The sequence below is a fragment of the Elephantulus edwardii genome, unplaced genomic scaffold (assembly GCF_000299155.1).
Source record: "Elephantulus edwardii isolate Elephantulus edwardi_28Jun2011 unplaced genomic scaffold, EleEdw1.0 scaffold00010, whole genome shotgun sequence".
In the NCBI taxonomy this organism is placed as follows: domain Eukaryota; kingdom Metazoa; phylum Chordata; class Mammalia; order Macroscelidea; family Macroscelididae; genus Elephantulus; species Elephantulus edwardii.
The window spans coordinates 1,421,723-1,440,471 of NW_006399760.1; the positions used below are offsets into that span (position 1 = coordinate 1,421,723).

Here is an 18,749-nt window from a genome sequence, read left to right on the forward strand (position 1 = left end):
GGATGGGTGTGTCAGAGGCGGTGCGGTTGGCGCAGGATAGAGCAGGGTTTAGGGCTGTTGTGCATAGGGTCGCTATGAGTCGGAAACGTCTCGATGGCTCATAACAACAACAACAACAACAACAACAACAACAACAATTTAAATGTATGGTACTTTAATTTTTGAAAAATGTATTTTCTTGATGTTGTTATGCACTGTCAAATTGTCTATGACTCATAGTGACCCTATGAACACTGGAACCTTACTTTGTCCTGAGTCAGCCTCCCCTTCTCCAACACACTTGATCCTATTGCTACAATCATGTGCCAATCCATCTCATCCAGGGTTGTCTTCTCTTGCACTGATGCTCCTATCCAAGCATGATGTCCTTCTCCAAGAACATTTACATGAAATAATAAAGGAAAATATTTTCCAAAATTGAAAAGAAACCCATGATAGATAGACTAACAAATCTATTTCAAGATTTTAATATTCATCACAGTATGAAGCCAAGTAAATACACTTGCTGAGAGAGGCCCTGAAGAATCAAGGTTCTATCTACTCACATCTGTGCCAGCAGCTGATTTCCTTCTGAATTGCCTTCTTGGGATTCACTGGAGGTTCATTTGTCTTAATTTTTAATCACATTGAGTTAAAGCTGTTTACAATTTTAAAACACACCTTGAGTTTTGGAAGTCCCCTGTTTATATTACATTTGTCAATTACTTTAACATAAAATCGAGATCCAAAAATTAATTTTGCTTCTGGTAAAAAAAAAAAAATCCTTCCTTTCCCAGTGTGATAGCCTAATCTAGTATGCAGTTTTCAGAGTGTCGGCTCTCTAGCAGGAGGAGAATGCATGTGATTTAAAAGTAGAAATAAAGAGCACACTCTACAATTACTGCTTTTTGCTCTCTTTCCCTGTTTGATCTTTGATATGTTCTTGTTTACTTAATTTTGGATGTTCATTGTACAATACTATAAACCCACTGCTTATCCAGTTTTTATTATCAGTATTGTCTGTTGTTCACAACATTTCTGCATGGAATGTTACAGTTATGTTTTGTGATTTTTTTCATACCTGTTATCTTTTCCCAAAGTTTCCTTTTGCCCCCCTTTGCTAGATCTCTTTCTTCAGCATTCTATCCTCTTGGTCTAGTCTGGATAGGTTATTCTCTAGTGTTCTTGCCATGCTAGAACTTTTCTTGCCTATTCTGGTTTGGGGATTGTATTTGAATGAGAATTTGCTAATGCGAATGCAACTACAATGAGGAAGTATTAATATTTTAAAGGCAATATTAAATTATTAATATATACTGGTTATATGGCCTAGATTTGCCAGTCTGTGAGGTCACATAAAATGAGGTCACATTTGTTCCAGATGCCCAAATTATTACAGCTCCCAACTTCACAGTCTGAATGCAGGATCTCTGCATCACTGTAACGTACCCTCTGAGTTTTCCTGGGGTTTTTAGAAGTGCCCTCATATCTATCTGTTGGTTATTATGAGGCATTTACGAGGCTTTCCTTTTGCTGCTCTAGTTTCCTGGTTATTGCCTTGGAATATATTTAAAGGCCACTGCTCCTGTTACTCCCCATAAGGCACATTATTTGCCCTAAATGTAATCTTTCAATGTTACCACTTCCAAGAATACCCAAAGAGTACTAGGTTTTATAGGGAAGGGGGCTCCATCAATGTGAATGATCATCTAAAACTGCATTTACTTTCCTACACTCCTGTAAGTCCAGAATCTCACAAAACCTCTCAAAAAGAAATACTGCTTAGCTTTTATCTTTTGTGATTTCCTTCTTAAATCTTCTCATCACTTTTACCTCCAAACCACTAAAAACCAATAGCCATAATGAACAACCAAGCATCTGCTTCCGTAGAGTCAACACACAACTTGGAAGACTTGGACGCACAGCTGCTCCACCACGTAAATTGTGATCAACCAAAATGTTTGCCATTTTTCTCCTAGTAATTTTTTTTAAAACCAGAGAAGCATATTTAAAGTGAGATGCTATCTCCACTCTAGGGACAAAAAACTACTTGCAATCACTAAATGACATCTCTCTACTTAGATTAAAGAATATTTTTAAAACTTTAGGGTTTAATCTCAATCCAAGAATTTTGTTGCAAAAATTAAGTGTTTCAAAGTCCAAATTTACAACTTGGAAGCATATAGAAATATCTGAAAGGGTTTTTTTTATAAAAAGGAATACAAATATTAAATATTTCACTCTTCATTAAAAATTCAACTGGACTTTGGTCTAAAATTTGCTTAACTTTATGAGTTAAGGTTTTCAAAGAATAGTTAAAGGTAAAGTTATTGTCAATTAAGAGATCTATCAAATCACAACAGAGGAAAGACTTTTTTCTTAAGAAATTAAAAAAAAATGTAAATAGCAAACATGCTGATCTATTACATCAAATGATGCCACATAATTATAGGAAGAAATATCAAAGCATGTTGTTGTTGTTGGTTTTATGTGCCATTGAGTCTCGTGTGACTCATAGGGATCCTATATGTACAATAGCCCTAAAACCTGCTCTATCCTGTGACAATCTTATTTCTCTGACACACCTACCCCATTACCCCAGTCACTGAATCAATCTATCTCATAGAGGGTCTTCCTCTCCTGCGCTGTCCCTCTACCCTCCCAAGGATGACGTCCTTCTCCAAGGACTGGTCCCTCCTTGCAACATTGTCCAAAGTATGTCAGACGAAGCTTCAGAATCCTTGCGTCCAAGGAACAGACCAGTTTAACCCTCTCTAGGTGGAATCTATTCGTTTTTGTAGCAGTCCATGGTATATTCAATTTTCTACTCCAAACACCACAGCTCAAAGGCATCAATTCTCCTCAATCATCCCAAGTCGTTGTCCAGCTTTCTGATGCATAGCAAGTGACTGAAAAGACCATGGCCTGTATCAGGTGCACCTTAGTCACAAGACTGACATCGTTGCACTCCAGTACTTTGGAGAGATCTCTAACAGCAGACTTTCTCATCACAATACGTCTTTTAATTTCCTGGCTGCTGGTGCCAAAAATGTTGATTGTGGAGCTAAGAAAACTAAAGCTGTGGACAATTTCAAACTCTTCACCATCTATCATGATGCTGCCAATCAACCCAGTGATGAGAATCACTGTTTTCTTGATACAGAGTTTCAATCCATACTGAAGGCTGCAGTAGGATCCAAAAATTCTTGTCGTCTTTCCATACATACCTGTCCAAGAAATTATCATCCAAACCGAAAGGAAACACTACATGGTTTAAAACAAAAAAAAGTGTGCATCAGGGTTGTATTCTTTCTCTATACCCATTCAATTTGTATGCTGAGAAAATACTTTGAGAAGTTGGATTTTATGAAAAAGAATATGCAGTCAGAATTGGTTAGAGGAAGACATAAATAACCTGCAGTATGCAGATGATACAATCTTTCTTGCTTAAAATAAAGAGGGCTTGAAACACTTACTATAGAAGATCAAAGATTATAGCCTTCAACATAGATTATATTTCAACATCAAGAAAGCAAAAATCCTCACCATTAGCCTAATATGTAATATCACAATAGGTGGAAAAGTACTTAGAAGTTGTCAAGGATTGCATCTTGCCTGTGTCCACAATCATCACCATTTACACCAGTGTCAAGAAATCAAAATGTGTATTGCATTGAGAAAGTCTGCTGCCAAGGACCTCTTTAAGGTGTTAAAGAGCTATGATGTCATTTTAAGACTAAGGTGCATCTGATTCAAGTCATGGTCTTTTCAATTACTTTTTATGCGTTGGACAGTGACTAAGGATGACAGAAGAAGAATCAATGTTGCTGAGTTGTGTTATTAGAGAAGAGTACTGAATATCCCATAGACTGTCAAAACAACAAACAAATATGACTTGGAGAAAGTGCAGCATGGGCGCTTCTTAGAGGCAAAGATGGTAACGGATGGTCTCACTTATTTTGGGCATGTTGTTAGGAGCAGTCTGTCCTTGGAAAAGGACATCATGCTTGGAAAGGTGGAATATTAGTGAAAGAAAAGAAGACTCTCAACAAAAAGGATTGACACAGTATCTGTAACAATGAACTCAAGTATACCTGAGATAACAAGAATAGCACAGGATAGGGAAGGTTCAGTTACATTGTTCATAGCTTGGCTGTGAGTCATAGTCGACTCAGTAGCATCTAGCAATGTCCACTTGTCCAGGTCATTTAGGCACTGCAGTTATCTCTCTTTAATGTTCAGTGACCTCTATTGAGTGGATGAGGATGATTTGATTTGCAATTTGTCCAACGAGGAAGGAGTGGAGGCAGAATGTTATCCCATATCTATTTCACTCCAAAACTGGTGGCTCTTTCTGGCTCACCACATTAGCACCTGTCAATTTGGTTGGGTTCAGTGATACTGGAGGATCCTTCTTGTACAAAGAAGAAGGACTGAACTGTGGAAATACTCAATCAAGTGAATTATGTAGGGTTTCTTTCCCATGCACAATGGCTCCTTGCTGTCACACACACACTATGCTGAAGGAGGTGAAAGAGGGCTGGAATTAGGCTCCTATGCACACAAAACAAATCTCAAATTACATTGTTCTCCTTTCTAGTGATTTTTTTCTTCAAATCTCCTCTCTTTATTTTATTTTTTTTTTTAGTTTTGATTCATATGAACATTTAGAGAGCAAATTAGTTTTCCATTAAAAAATTAATATACTTTTATTTGGGAAATTTCAATACTCATAATGTAACAACATTCTTCCTGTTTACACCCTGTTTTTATGATTTCCATTAATATTTCTTGCATATTTCTTCTTATTTTGAGCTTTATCAGTAGGAGAATGCTTCTCTTTTGAGCTAGTGTGATTCACCCCATTTTTGGAAAAAGACGAAGTAACTGGGTGCTGATATAGCCTTATACTTCTCATAAGTTATGTGGATAACAGTCCTGGCTTACCTTTCCTATGACATCTGTCAACAGTTTGAGGGCCAGAGGATCATGAACTAAGGAGTCTGTATAAAAGGACCCTAGGTATTTCTTTGGGTTGATTGGATTGTCTTGAGCACACAAGTCTGGGCGCATGTTGAATCCATGGGAGATTCTCCCCAAGGTGAAGGGGAAGGCACCACCTGCAAGGAAAAGCCACACCTGAGAGTTGGTATTGATCAGAAAGAATTCCATTAAGTCCCAATGTTGGATACAAGGAGACGTTCCTGTAGCCAATTAAGGATCGCTGGAGTAGAAGGACCTCTGGGTAAGATGCTGGACAAGACAGACAGCAGTCCAGATCCTCTTCACCCAGGACATGAGAAAACAAAGCTAACAAAATGGATTATAATCATAGAACCATGAGTTTAGAAAGAAAAGACAAAGAGGTATTTAAAACACTGACTGAAGGAAGAAATAGCAATGAATAAGGAGACACAGAACCATAAACAGCATAGTTCAGTCTTATTGAATAGCTGTCTGCTTGACAGGGCAATCTGGAACATACTTGCTGTCAATCGGGAACTGTGTGCTAGCTTCTCTTGTCCCCTTTGCCCTTCTAGAGGTCAGGGGAGTGACTTCCTCCTGCCACCAAGTGTCTGGTAACAGTGCCTAGGCTCACCTCAGCGCTGTCTGATTTTTTCCAGGCTTGTACCACTTTGTATCTGGCATCAGGAGCACGTACAATGCTAAATGCATCTAGAGACATTTCCAGGAGCTGGAGGGCTGTGACCATGCCTTGTCTGCAGTGAGCCCCCAGATTAGTGAGGCACCACTTCTGATTGAGGCCCTTGCCTTTCATCAAGCATCCTTGACTGGCATATTTGCACCATCCATTGAGTGTGCAACACTTGGGGATTTCATTTTGGCACTTCAGTTTGGGATTTCAGTTTCTCTTCACACCAGCCACCTCTGACTGGGTACCCTGCCTGTGCCTATTCCCTAGACTGGCAAAGATAACATCCTTAAACAGTTGGAGTAACCTGGACTCTTCCGAGGCCAGCATAAACTCTGTTCCAGGCTAGGAGTGCCAGTGCTCAACATCTCCTAGATCAGCAGAGGTACTACTGGTATCCTAACTGACAACTTGGGGCCTCAACCCCTTCTCAGAAAAGAAGAAACTCTGACCTGCCTGGGCCCTTTAATGCCAAGGTTCTGTTGGGTTGGCATACATACTGTCTTGGGCCAGACACCTTCTCTCCACTCACCACAGCAGTGAGAAGTGCATCAGTGAGGTGTCTAGCCCAGCCCTTTCATGATTCTGCCTTTTTCTCCCCTCTCATTTTTTATTTCCCATGGCTTTTATATTCTTATTTGCTTTTCTGTTTCATATTTTACTCTTCTTCCTCTCCCTCATACCTTGGTATCTCTTCCATCTTTATTCATTTCCCTTGTTGGATCTCACCCCCACTCTTTCTCTCATCTCTTTTCTCTCCTTTTTTACCTTCTGTTCTTATCTCCTTCATTTTGCATCACTCTCAAGACACATAAAAAGAAAATTTTCTAAAATTAAAGACAAAGGAAAAACTGAAAGCAGATTAGGGAAAAACCAAAACTGACTTACAAAACAGAACCAGTAAGATGAAACTCTGATTTCTCAGCATAATCTATACAGTGAAGAAAGTAATGAGATGACAAATTTTTAGAAACTCTTGTCTTCTTTAAACTAACAGAGGTAGAAAACCTGAATAGATCTATTACAAAAGAAGACATTAACAGGAAATAAAAACTATCCCAACAAAAAAAAAGTCCTGGTCTAGAAGACGTCACTAGTGAATTCTACCAAACAAGTATTCAGAGAACTTACACCAGTTCTATTCAGATTCTTTCAGAAAATGGAAAAAGATGACATCATTCTATAAAACAGGCATAATTCTGATATCAGAACCAGGCAAAGCATAATTAAAAAAAATTATAAACCCATATTCCCCAGGAACATTGATGCAAAAATTCTCAAAAAAATCTTATCCAACTGAATCCAACACTATATCTGAAAAGTTATTAATCATTATCAAGTAACATTCATACCAGATATGCAAAGATGGTTTGGCAATAGAGAGATAATCAGTGTCATTTATCACACTAGTAAAACAAAAGACTGGAACCATGTGCACATCTCAGGTAATGAAGAAAAGTCCTCTGACAAAATTTAACACTCTTTTCTTATAAAAACGCTTGATAAAATAAGAATAGAGGGAAAAATCTTCAACATAATTAAAGGCATATATGCCAAACAAATGGCCAAACCTTACTTTCAATGGAGAGGATTCAAAATGCTTGCTGCAGAAGATCAAAGACTACAGCCTTCAATAAGAATTGCATTTCCAGGTCAAGAAAACAAAAATTCTCACTACTGGATCCACAGGCAACATCATGATGGATAGAGAAAAAGACTGAAACTACAAATGACTTTATTTTACTTGGATACATAATCAATACACTTTATACTAGCAGTCAGGAGGTCAGGAGACATAATTACACTGGGAATCTTGCAGTTAGGGACCTCTCCAAATTATTAAGAGGCATGATGTTAGTTTGAGGATGAAAGTACATCTTATTCAGGCCATAGTATTTTAAATCACTTCCTGAAAGCTGGAACGTGAATAAGTATGACAGAATTAATATCTTTGAACTGTGGTATTGGAAAAGATTACTGAATAGCCCAGGGACTGACAAAAGAACAAACAGATATGTCTCGGGGGAAAGTGCAACCAGAGTATTTCTTAGAGGTAAAAATGGTAAAGCATCATCTTTCATACTTTGGGCATGTTGCTAGGAGATGCTATTCCTTCGAGAGGGACATCATGCTCGGAAAAGTGGGGAGGGATAGCAAAGGACAGGAAGATCTTCAATCAAGTGGATTGACACAGTGACTGCAGCAATGAGCTCAACTGTGTCAGAGACTGTGAGAACGGCACAGGACAGGACAGGGTGTCTAAGAGTCGTATTCAACACAACAGCACCTGATAATAACAACCACCTTGGGCTGGGAGTGAAACTCATTACCCCCCAGGCACTGGAGTTCTTGATTTGAATAATGACTTAAAAAACCAAAAAAGTAAACTCCCTGCCATTGGACCGTTAAGACTCACAGTAACCCTCCACTGAATTTCCAAATCTTTATGGAAGGAGACTGCCCACTTTCTCCTGAATGGTGACTTGATGTTGTTATGTGTCATTGAGTTGCCTGCAACTCAAAGTGACCCTATGTATAATATCTCTGAACACTGCCCTGGCCTGAGCTATTCTCACTGACTCAAATACACCTACTTCCAGTACCCCAATGATTGTGGCTATCCATCTCATCTGGGATCTTCCTCTTTTGTGCTGTCCCTCCACCGTTCCAAGCATGATGTCCTCCAAGAACTGGTCCATCCTGGCCATGTGTGAGATGGAGCTTCAAAATCCTAGCCTCCAAGGAGAAACTTAGTTTCACCCTCTCCAAGACAGATCTATTTATTCTCTTTGCAGTCCATGGCATGTATGTTCAAGAGTCTTCTCCAGCACTAAAACACAAAAGTATCAGTTCTTCTGACATCCTTAGTAATATTTCTGCTCTCTGATACATAGCAAGTAATTGTAAAGACCATGGCCTGATCAGGCGCATCTTAATCTCAGGAGTAACATCATTGCTCTTTGGCACTTTGGAGAAGTCTCTGACAGCAGATTTCCCCAATGCAATTTGTCTTTTGATTTTCTGACTGCTGTAAAAAATGTTGATTGTAGATCTGAGCAAGCTGAAATGATAACCTCAAGCTCTTCTCCATTTATCATGATGCTGCCAATTGACCAAATGGTGAGAATATTTGTCTTTTTGATGTTGAGCTTCAATCCATATTGAAGACTACAGTCCTTGACCTTTTGCAAGTGTCTAGTGAATTAAAAATGCCGATCTTTTGATTAACAGCTCAAGAAGTTGCACATTATGCGACCAGGTTCCACAAAAGAGGATTTTCAAATGCTGGGAGAAGAATCAGAAGAAATGGCATTAGTTAATTTGTCTAGAAATGCAGTCATAAGGATTTTATCCTTAAGAGAGAAGACAAGTGTGTATAGATAATTGGTCAAGAATTTATAGCACAGTATGGTTATAACAACAAAATATAGACATCTTAGTGAGAACATATCTAAAAATGCATTGTCATCCATGAAGTCATAAAAATAATGGTATTAATAATAGATTATTGACATGGAAGGGTGTTTTTTTTGTATGGTGGCTAGATAATAGTATATATAGTTGGATTGTGTGTGTATGTCCAAGAGATACAAACTTGTTTGCCTTTAGGAACTAGGCATGCAGTGAAAATGAATGACATAATCTTATCTGTAAACAATATAAATGGTAAGAATTGTGGCAAATGGAAAAGTTTATGACCTGATTAAAGGGATTTTAAATAAAAGCAGAACAAAACTTTTGCCAAGCAAGTAAGCTTAGCCTGTGAACATGTAATCTGATCCTTGGATTATCATCCTCTTTATGACTCAAATGATGACTGGAAGAGCAGGATCTTACCTCCATGTGCAAAACACACTTTCAGTTTAGGGAACTTTGCAAACACTCCACCCATAATCATAGAGCAAATGGCTGTGGTGGTCTCAGCTGGCATTCCTGAAAAAGAGTCAAAGGGTACAGGACTTGTCATGCAGAACAAGAAGCTCCTCAGTGGCACTGATACATGAGAAAGGAAGCTGTGCATGATTGTCAGTGTGAGGATCCCTGTGGCTCAGTCAGGGTCCTCTGGGCCCCAGCATGGTTTGTACACATGTCACTATTTGGCCAAACAGAACATCTAATATACTATTTTGTACCTGCACATAGAACTGTCTAATGGCTAGAAGACGGGTCAGTCAGATGACCTGTGTTTGGTTTTCAGTTCTGGATATAGTGCTTCAAGTAAAGTGCATGGATTCTGGGCTGAGCCATAGCATCTCCTGCTTTTTGGCCTTTAACATTTAGCTAATGTCTCTGAACTTGGTTTTCTCTATCTGTAAAGTGGATAAATGTTACCCATCTTGCAAAACTGCTATAGAGATCTGCAAGATGATGTCAGTAACGTTCCTGGCTAGAACTTTATGTTGGAGAGATATTTAACAAATATAAGCTACCTCTCTGTGCCTTTGCCCCCTCATCTGTAAAATGGTGCTAACAATGGTTCATTCTTACCAATGAATTGTTTAGAGGATACAGTGGACAGCCCTGACACTTAATAAATATAAAAGTATCATTTCTACAAAATTTTTGCCACCGCTTAGGGTTGTGGTTGAAAAGAATGGAATTAAAATAACTTGTTAAAGCACCTTCTTTTTGCCTCCAAAAACAAGCAATTGGTTGAATTCTAATGTCTTTACCTCCATGGAGCCAGTCTTGTTTCCAAGACCACAGCATTTCTGCATCTCAGACTGTGACTCAAGCACTTCCACCTAATCTTCGCTGAAGTCCTGTGCTTTCTGGGAAACTCTTCCCCTCTAGCTACTGAATGAGGCCTTCACTTGATGGTCATTCTTCATCTGTCTATCACTGTTCTACAAGCGGAAGTCTCTTTGATTCCCTGGCCACCTGATAAGACTCCTGAAAATTTTGAAAGCTGGATAGATCCGTATTCTTTTGTGAGTGTCTATGGGAAAAGTTTTCTGAAGACAGAGTACACGCCATTACTTTCTTCTAGTCCTGTTATTCCGTTTTCTGTTAACTACTTGGATTGTTGTTGTTAGGTGCCATCAAGTCAAGCATGACTCATGACAACCCTATGAACAAAAGAGCTGAATCCTGTTCTATCCTGTGCTATCCTCACACTTCCTGACACACAAGAGCCCATTGCAGCAGTCACCATGTCAATCCACCTGGTTGAGGGTCTTCTTTTCCTTTGAAAAACAGCCTCTTGGTTCAAGGACAGGTTCTGCAGGAGCACAATCAAGTTCTCTCGGACTCCCATTCTTCTCAGTGTAAACCATGACTTATTATGAGCAATACCTTCAAATGCCTTTGCATAGTCTCTTACTTTCAGCCAGGATCTATCTAAAAGCATCAATGATATCTGTAGTACCACAGCCTCTTCTAAATTCTGCTTGAGCTTCTGGCAATTCCCTATCTTTGCATGTTCTGTCTATTTTTGAATGCTCTTCAGCAGTATTTTGCTTGCATTTGAAAGTAATGATGTTGTTTGATAGTTTCTACATTCAGTTGTATCATCTTTCTTGGAAACGGGAACAAATATGGACCTCTAGGCCATAAAAACTAGGCCAGGGGCTGACTTTGGGTCAGATCATCAATTACTCATATTCAAGTTCAAATTGAAGCCAAAGAAAATGAAATTAAGTCCACAGGAACCAAGATATGATCTTGAATCAATTCCATCTGATCATCTTAAGACTAAATTTGAGGTATTGTATACAATGATTGAAGACCAGATTAGTTGTGGGATGATATGAAGGATATCATCCATGAAGAAAGCAAAAGGTCATTACAAAAAAAAAGGGGAGAAAGGAAAAATAGAAACAGATGTCAGAAGAGACTCTAAAGATTGCACTTGAGCATCAAGAAGCTATGACAAAAAACATATCAATGTGAAAGAGCTGAATAGAAGATATCAAAGGGCAGTTTGAGAAGACAAGACCAAATATTATAACAGAATGTGCAGAGAGCTGGAATTTGAGAATAAAAAGGGAACAACTTGCTCTGCATTTCTCAAGCTGAAATAAACAAATTTAAGCCTCATGCAGCAATATTGAAAGACACAATGGGAAATACATTGAGTGACCCAGAACGCATCAAAAGAAGATGGAGGGGAATATACAGAATCACTGTACCAGAGAGATTTGATTGACACTGAAAATTTCCAAGAAGTACCATATAAACAGGACTCAATGGTAATGAAAGAAGAAGTAGAAGCTGCATTGAATGCATTGGCAAAATATAAGGCCTGGTGAGTCGATGAGATACCAATTGACTGTTTCAGTTAACAGATGCAGCCTTGAATGCGCTCACCAGTCTATGCCAGGAAATCTGGAGGATGGCTGTCTGGCCAATGGATCAGAAAAGGTTCATTTTGTTCTCATTCTCAAGAAAGGTGATCCAACTACATGGATTATTAACACCAGAATTCATTATCCAAAAAAGCATTGGAAATAGAATCTTTATAAAGTAAATTTGATCCTGGCCCTTCTCTGTCTGAAATACTCTAATAAAATGCAATGTACTTCACCACCCATAAAATCCTACATAATTTGTCTATGCTTTCCTCGCTACCTTCATACCACTCTGCCCTCATGCCACCTTTTCGTTCACTCAGCAATATTTATTGAACCAGTAGACAAGGGAAGCAAGGTTTCCAACTAAAAAACTTATATTCTAACTGGGTAAGTTGAATAATATAATGGAAGTACTGTTGTTGTTGTCGATTGGCTTCAAGTCGAGCATGACTCAGAGTGACCCTATGAACAAAGGGTCTGAAGCCTCTCTACAGATATCAACATTTTTCAAAGTTCATAGAGTTTCCTGCATGTTATTTAGGATGTGCATGCCACTCCTGCTTCTAGGAATATCATAAAGTAGGGCACTGTGAAATCAAGTGATATGGGTGGTCAGGAATGCTAATCTGAGGAGGTGACTTCAAAATGCTGACCTGAATGACAAGAAGTATCAAACCAAACCCATTGCCATTAAATCAACTGGATTTATGGTGACCTTGTGTGTTTCAGGGTAGAACTGTGCTCCAGAGGGTTTTCAATGGCTGCAATATTTAAGAAGTTGGTTACCAGGCACAGATGCCCTCTTTCTGGGTTTCAGGCACTACTGGGTGGGTTTAAGGCAGAGATCTGTAATGAAGTCGGTGTTGGCATCAGAGTAGGAAGTTGTAACAAATAGAAAGTTGGGCCATATCCAATTCTACTGGCATATGACAACTGAACTGTGCACATGCCTGACAGCCATTAGAACTAACTTCACTGTAACGACACTGATGTAAACATCACTGTAGTATTTTTTTCAATGTATCTGGAACATTGCTTCTTCCTAGGAGGTGGTAACAGGAAAATGCATGCAGGGATTATGGGGGTGGGGTGGGGAAATCTCAAATTATGTGAACAGATTTCAAGCATTTGATCAAAAATAATGCAATTCCTCAGCAACAATACCAAAGTTCACCAGGGCAGCAAACAACAAATGCTGGGGAGGTTGTGGAGAGATTGGAACTCTTCTTTACTGCTGGTGAAAATGTAAAATGGTACAGCCACTTTGAAAGGTGGTCTGGCACTTTCTCAAAAAGTTAGAAATAAACCTATCATTGGAACCAGCAATTCCACTACTGGGAATATACCCCAGACAAACCAGAGTCATGACTCAAACAAATGCATGCACACCCATGTTTTTTGCTGCATAACTTATAATAGCAAAGAGATGGAAGCAACCCAAGTGCCCATCAATGAATGGATAAAAACCTATGGTACATTCACACAATGGAATATTGGGCAGCATGAAAAACAATGAACTCTTAAAACATTACACAACATGGTGGAGACATTATGTTGAGTGAAATATCTCATTCACAAAAGGACAAAAACTTTGTAACACCTCTGTTAAAAAATAGGATGATAAAAAAAGTAGGACAGATGTGGGAGGGTTTGGGAGAGAATGGGGAGAAAGTGGATAGATAATGAACACTATAATAGAACAGATGAGGAGAAGAACTGAAAGGGATATATGATTAGGCATTACATGCATGACAACAGTCTGGAACAAGGAATGTCTTGCGGGGTAGGCTGGGGAAGAAGAAATTGTGCAATAATGAATAAAAAAATATGATAGACAAGAGCACTGGGAAAATGGACCATATATGACAAGAACAGTGAATTTAGAGTTTGTTATGCTGGTTTGGAGCAGCTCTTAGACCACAGCAACTGTAACAATGGGTTACACACAGCAGACATTGTGAGAACAGCAAGGAGCAGGCAGGGTTGTATGTAGAGTCCCTGTGAGCCAACCCCATGGCAGCTGATGACAACACAGATCCAGTCAAGGAGGACTGGCAGAACAGGACTGAATGGATTTTCAAGAAGCAAGTACTGAGGCAGAAAATAATGAAGAGGAGGAAGAAAAGACATATAAATATTTTAGTGCAAGGATTAGAGCACATTTTTTGCCTAAGCTGAATCAGGGTCTTCAGTTGGTTGAATAGATGGACTTAATTAGTGACCACTTTGTTAAAGTTGATAAGCAGATTCTGGGAGTAGTGAGTGAGACAGTGCCATGATATATATGAAGAAGAGAGATAGAAATAGAGAGAGGGAGAGAAAGAGAGAGAGGGAGAGGGAGAAGTAGAGGGAGAGGGAGAGGCAGAGGGAGAAGTAGAGGGAGAGAGAGACAAAGAAAGAAGCAAGAGGAGAGGGAGGAAAGGACCCTACAGACAGCTCTTACTGATGTTCTGTGCAGAAACTCTGTCCTCACTCCCAAGGATAATCTAGATAGATGATCCAGAATTTTCCACAAGTGATATTGTTACTGCAACTGACAAAAACCAACTCTTCCTTGTTTTTATGATTTTCTATTTTTATATATGTCCTAAAACACGCTTATAAATCTATATGTGATCATTTCCAATCCACAGGGGCAAATAAAGATACTGATTATATAGTTACATAATAATAATGAAAACATTTTTTAAAAAGTGGTATTTATCTTACGTTAGAACCAGACTACACATCCTGCTTCCTCTCACAGGGCTTTCATGGAATCTCACTAAGGCACCTGCCCATCAACTGGGCTTCAGCCTCTGCTCCAGTTCCCTACCCGCCTAAAGCTAGCATGTTTGTGTTATATCGGTTGGTTGTCTACCACCTTTCTTTTAACCAAAATATATGCTCTCTTATTTTTATATCCTCAGTGCCCAGAATAGGGCCTGGCATGCTCAATGAGTGAAAGATGAAATGACCTTTAAATAAATACTGTCGTCTGTCCTCTTTTTCACACATACAAAAAGGAATAAAATTTGTGGGACTTCTCAAAGTTGTGTAAACTAGGCTGAGATTTTCTTTGAAGCTGGACAGCATTAGATTACCTCTTCCTACTATTTCTTACTTCCAAGAATTTGAGGTTGGGTTGAAAGTTGCCATATTAATTACATTCATTTCCATCATGAAATCCCAGGAACATAAAATGTCAGAGTACAGTGAGGCTTGTGAAGAAATCCAGACCAGCTCCCTCCTTCTCAGGTGAGGGGAAGTCGGCCTTAGGTAATAAAAGGGCTTGCCACAGACAACAGTGGAACTGACACTAGGTAGAAAAGAGTTAGTTTTTTTAGGTCAATAAATTATATTGCCTCTTTTAATCCAATTCATGGTGTTGCTATTTTGGTGATTTGTTCTAATTCAGTTGAGGAGAGTATGGATAATGTTCCCATAGAGAAAATATAACTTTTTTCATTTGGGGGCTCGATCATAGTTGACTTGTTCTAGAACTATCTACAGATTTCCCCATCTATTCTCTGTCTTTTCAAAATCACCAGGACTGGCAGGAATAAATTAGAGAGGTCACATAGAAGTTTTGCCTCTTTCCCTTGTCTTCTTATGGATCCATGAATGAATGAATAGGACAAAGGGCAGAAGGGAGAGACAAACAATGTGAAAATGAAAAGCCTGGGTCATCTACAATCTGGTCCTCAGATCTCTGGTTGGTGGAAGTTGTGCTACTTCTAGCTCTAGAGTTCTCGTTTATAAGAATAGATGCTATCATTAGCTTCTAAAAGAAAAATTCACTGGGCAGAATGGTTGCTTTTGTTCTGTTTTATTTTTGAGCCTTTTGGGGAGGCTGAGAGGTGAGAAGGTCCGAGAATGGAAGAGTGGGTATTGGTGTCAGACAGATCTGTGTTCAAATTCCATTTCCACTCTTTAACTTTGTGACATGGAGTCATTTGCCTAATCCCTGAGATGTAGCTTCTCCACTGATGGTGATTATAAAGGCAACAACACCTTTGAGTTTTGTATGGATACAATTAAAAGTAGATGTGGTTATGTAAACGGCACTTATCTGAGTAATAAATAATTATCACTCACAATCCTGTTAATTATTTATCATTTCTCTCTATGACTGCTGGTTGCAAAAACCCAAGAATTGGTTCTCTGTTCCTGGAGCCCAAGTAGACACAAACCTACAAGCCAAGGGAGCCAATATTTGGCCATCCGTCCATCCATCTGCATGTCCCAGGGATGCACAAACAGGGAGCAGCTGAGTCTTTCTGCTGCCTACAAAGAAACAATGAGAAAGAGCTGACCAGTGCCAACAAGACCCTGTCTTAGCAAACTTCTCCTTTCTGGGTTGAAATGGGTCTGAATACATAAACAACAACAACAACAACAACAACAAAATTTACAATTGTTTCATTATCCTTATAAAAGAAGTCATTAACACAACTGCTACTGTTTAGGGAGCTCTGGTGGTCTGGCGGTAAGAAGCTGTGCTGCAATCTTGAAAGCACATAGTTCAAATCCACTAGCTGCTCCAATGGAAAAGGATGGGCAATCTCCTCCCATGTGACTAACTGCCTCTGAAAACCCGCCGGAGGGTCAGCTATGGGTTGTTTCCAACTTGATGACATACAACAACAACTGTTTACAAAAGGGGGGGGAATCCCAGTTTTAGAATTCATAAAGAAGATAAGTATATTTACCACTGGCATTTTATATTGATGGATTTGATATATTGATTGACAAAACAATTCACAAGAAGCATCCAGCAGTCAAGGACTTTGGTTGAAAGCAAAATGCTCCAGGACCAACCCTTCACCTCTAATAGAGAGGAATTTCCCTGCTGGGTCTGAGTTGGTCCACTCCCTTGGCAGGACACTGACTGTCTCCTTGGAGTCAGGCCTGAGTGTTTGCTACTTCCCCTCACTTGGAAACTCAAGCATACAGAGAAGTGATGGGCAGGGAGGTAGGGGGGCTCAAGACTAGTGGTGACCTGACCTGACCCAAGTTGGCTGGCCACTCAGAGACAGTGTGGAATTTCTGGGATCCAAGGGCACTCACAAAGCCCTGGAGCCCAGCTGAGCCCCTGCAGTCTGCTGTGAATGAGATGACCTCAGCCAGGCAGGTACTGAGCTGAATGTCATGGGCAAATAAACTTTAGGGCCTAAGGAAATGGCAGTACCATTTGGATGGAATAAATTCTATTCAATATGTGGGTTAATTAAAAAAGTCCCCTCTGCAGGCATTTGAATCCAGATTCAAATGGAATTCCCTTTGAGCGTTTCCTCTCAAAAAATATTGGGATGTTAGAGTGACTCATCCTATCCTCACATAACTCAGCAAGGGAAATACTTGGGCCAGTCATACCGCTGCACTGTGATTCAGGTACATAAGTACTTTTAAAATGGAGAAAATTCTGGTGCAACAGAATTCTAGAAGTAGCAGGCAACAGACACATGGAAGGAAGGAAAGGTTTTGATGAGTTCTAGGGAGGCGGAGGGATAACAAGTATTAGAATGGAGAGGAGCAAATTGGGGTCTGATAGAAGATGGTGGACTGAAATATAATCTCAGTTTTCAAGCATTGTAAAGACTATGAAAATCATTATAATGTTAATGAAGAACTTACATTGCACAAGAACTGTTAAGAATTTTATACTTATTAGCTAGTGTAAGCTTTATAAGATGTAAAGTACTATTAATGCCAGTCTACAGAGAAGTAGCAAAGGCAGCTAGGAACCAAATCAATTCCTCAGGTCTTGTGACTGACAAATGGCCAAGCTGGGCTATCGACACTATGTCTGCCATATACCTGGACCTGAAAACTGAGCTGAGTGTGTTACAACAGGGCCCACACACCAAGAAGAGAGAGTTAGGACGTAAAGAGGACAGCCAGACCCTGTAAAGGAGGGATAGACCTTAAAACAAAGAACCAGATGGGCTCAGGAGAATCATTTGTATTATTATGTGTTATTGATGCTCACTTGGTTTGGTGGGGCACTGAGTATGGACGCAAGCTAGAGTAAGAGAGCTCTGGTGGCCTAGCGGGTGAAGAGTTGTAGTTGGTTTGAATCTATGAGCTAGCTACTCCACAGGAGAGAGATGGGTGATCTCCTTCTGTACTCTTTACAGCCTCTGAAAACCTGTTGGAGGGTCAGCTAGGAGTCAATGGCAGAGAGTTGTTGAGAGTATAGTGAGGCAGGCCAGCCTGCTAATTAAACAAATGTTCTGTCAGACCAGAATATCACAAACCAACTGAATCCAAGATGCTCTTCCTGAAGCGCTCCCAACAGCTTAGTTAGAATGATTGGTGGGTGGAGTTAGTCACACAAATGTGAAAATACCCATTTGGACACTAACTGGCTTCCTAAGCTCTTTAGAAAATTGTAAACCTGATTCCAGGGAATGAGAACATGACTTGCAACTGAAGTCTCATTCACATTGTGCTGAAACAACTTGGATGAACGAATAAACATATCCTCTTTGAAAGCACATAAAAGTTTCTAGAAAGCATTCACTGTGTCGTTTAAGCTATTACAGATGACAAACCTCAGGAAGGTCAATGTTTAGAGGAACACTAAATCTTTCAAGGGACTAAGAGACAATTTAGGTGGCTGTTCTGAACTTGTGGGCAGTCTCCATAGACACATACATGAAAAAGAGCAAACATACAAACGTGGGTAAGATTTACATGCAGTAAGAGCTCAATAAATATTAATAGATGAATTTAATTCATTAATAATTTGTTGTTGTTGTTGTTATGTGCCGTCGAGTCGTTTCTGACTCATAGCGACCCTATGCACAACAGCCCTAAACCCTGCTCTATCCTGCGCCAAC

General features: G+C 39.5%; 1 protein-coding gene across 1 annotated transcript in view; it reads right to left on the reverse strand.

The window, feature by feature from the left end:
- ACMSD (aminocarboxymuconate semialdehyde decarboxylase) overlaps positions 1-18,749 on the reverse strand; it is a 93,805-nt gene that overhangs the window by 19,941 nt on the left and 55,115 nt on the right. The window contains exons 6-8 of the mRNA XM_006880745.1: positions 16,098-16,191; positions 9,470-9,565; positions 4,927-5,099 (exon numbers count right to left, since the gene is read on the reverse strand). Coding sequence (XP_006880807.1) covers positions 4,927-5,099; positions 9,470-9,565; positions 16,098-16,191 — 363 coding nt within the window. The remainder of the gene's footprint in view (positions 1-4,926; positions 5,100-9,469; positions 9,566-16,097; positions 16,192-18,749) is intronic.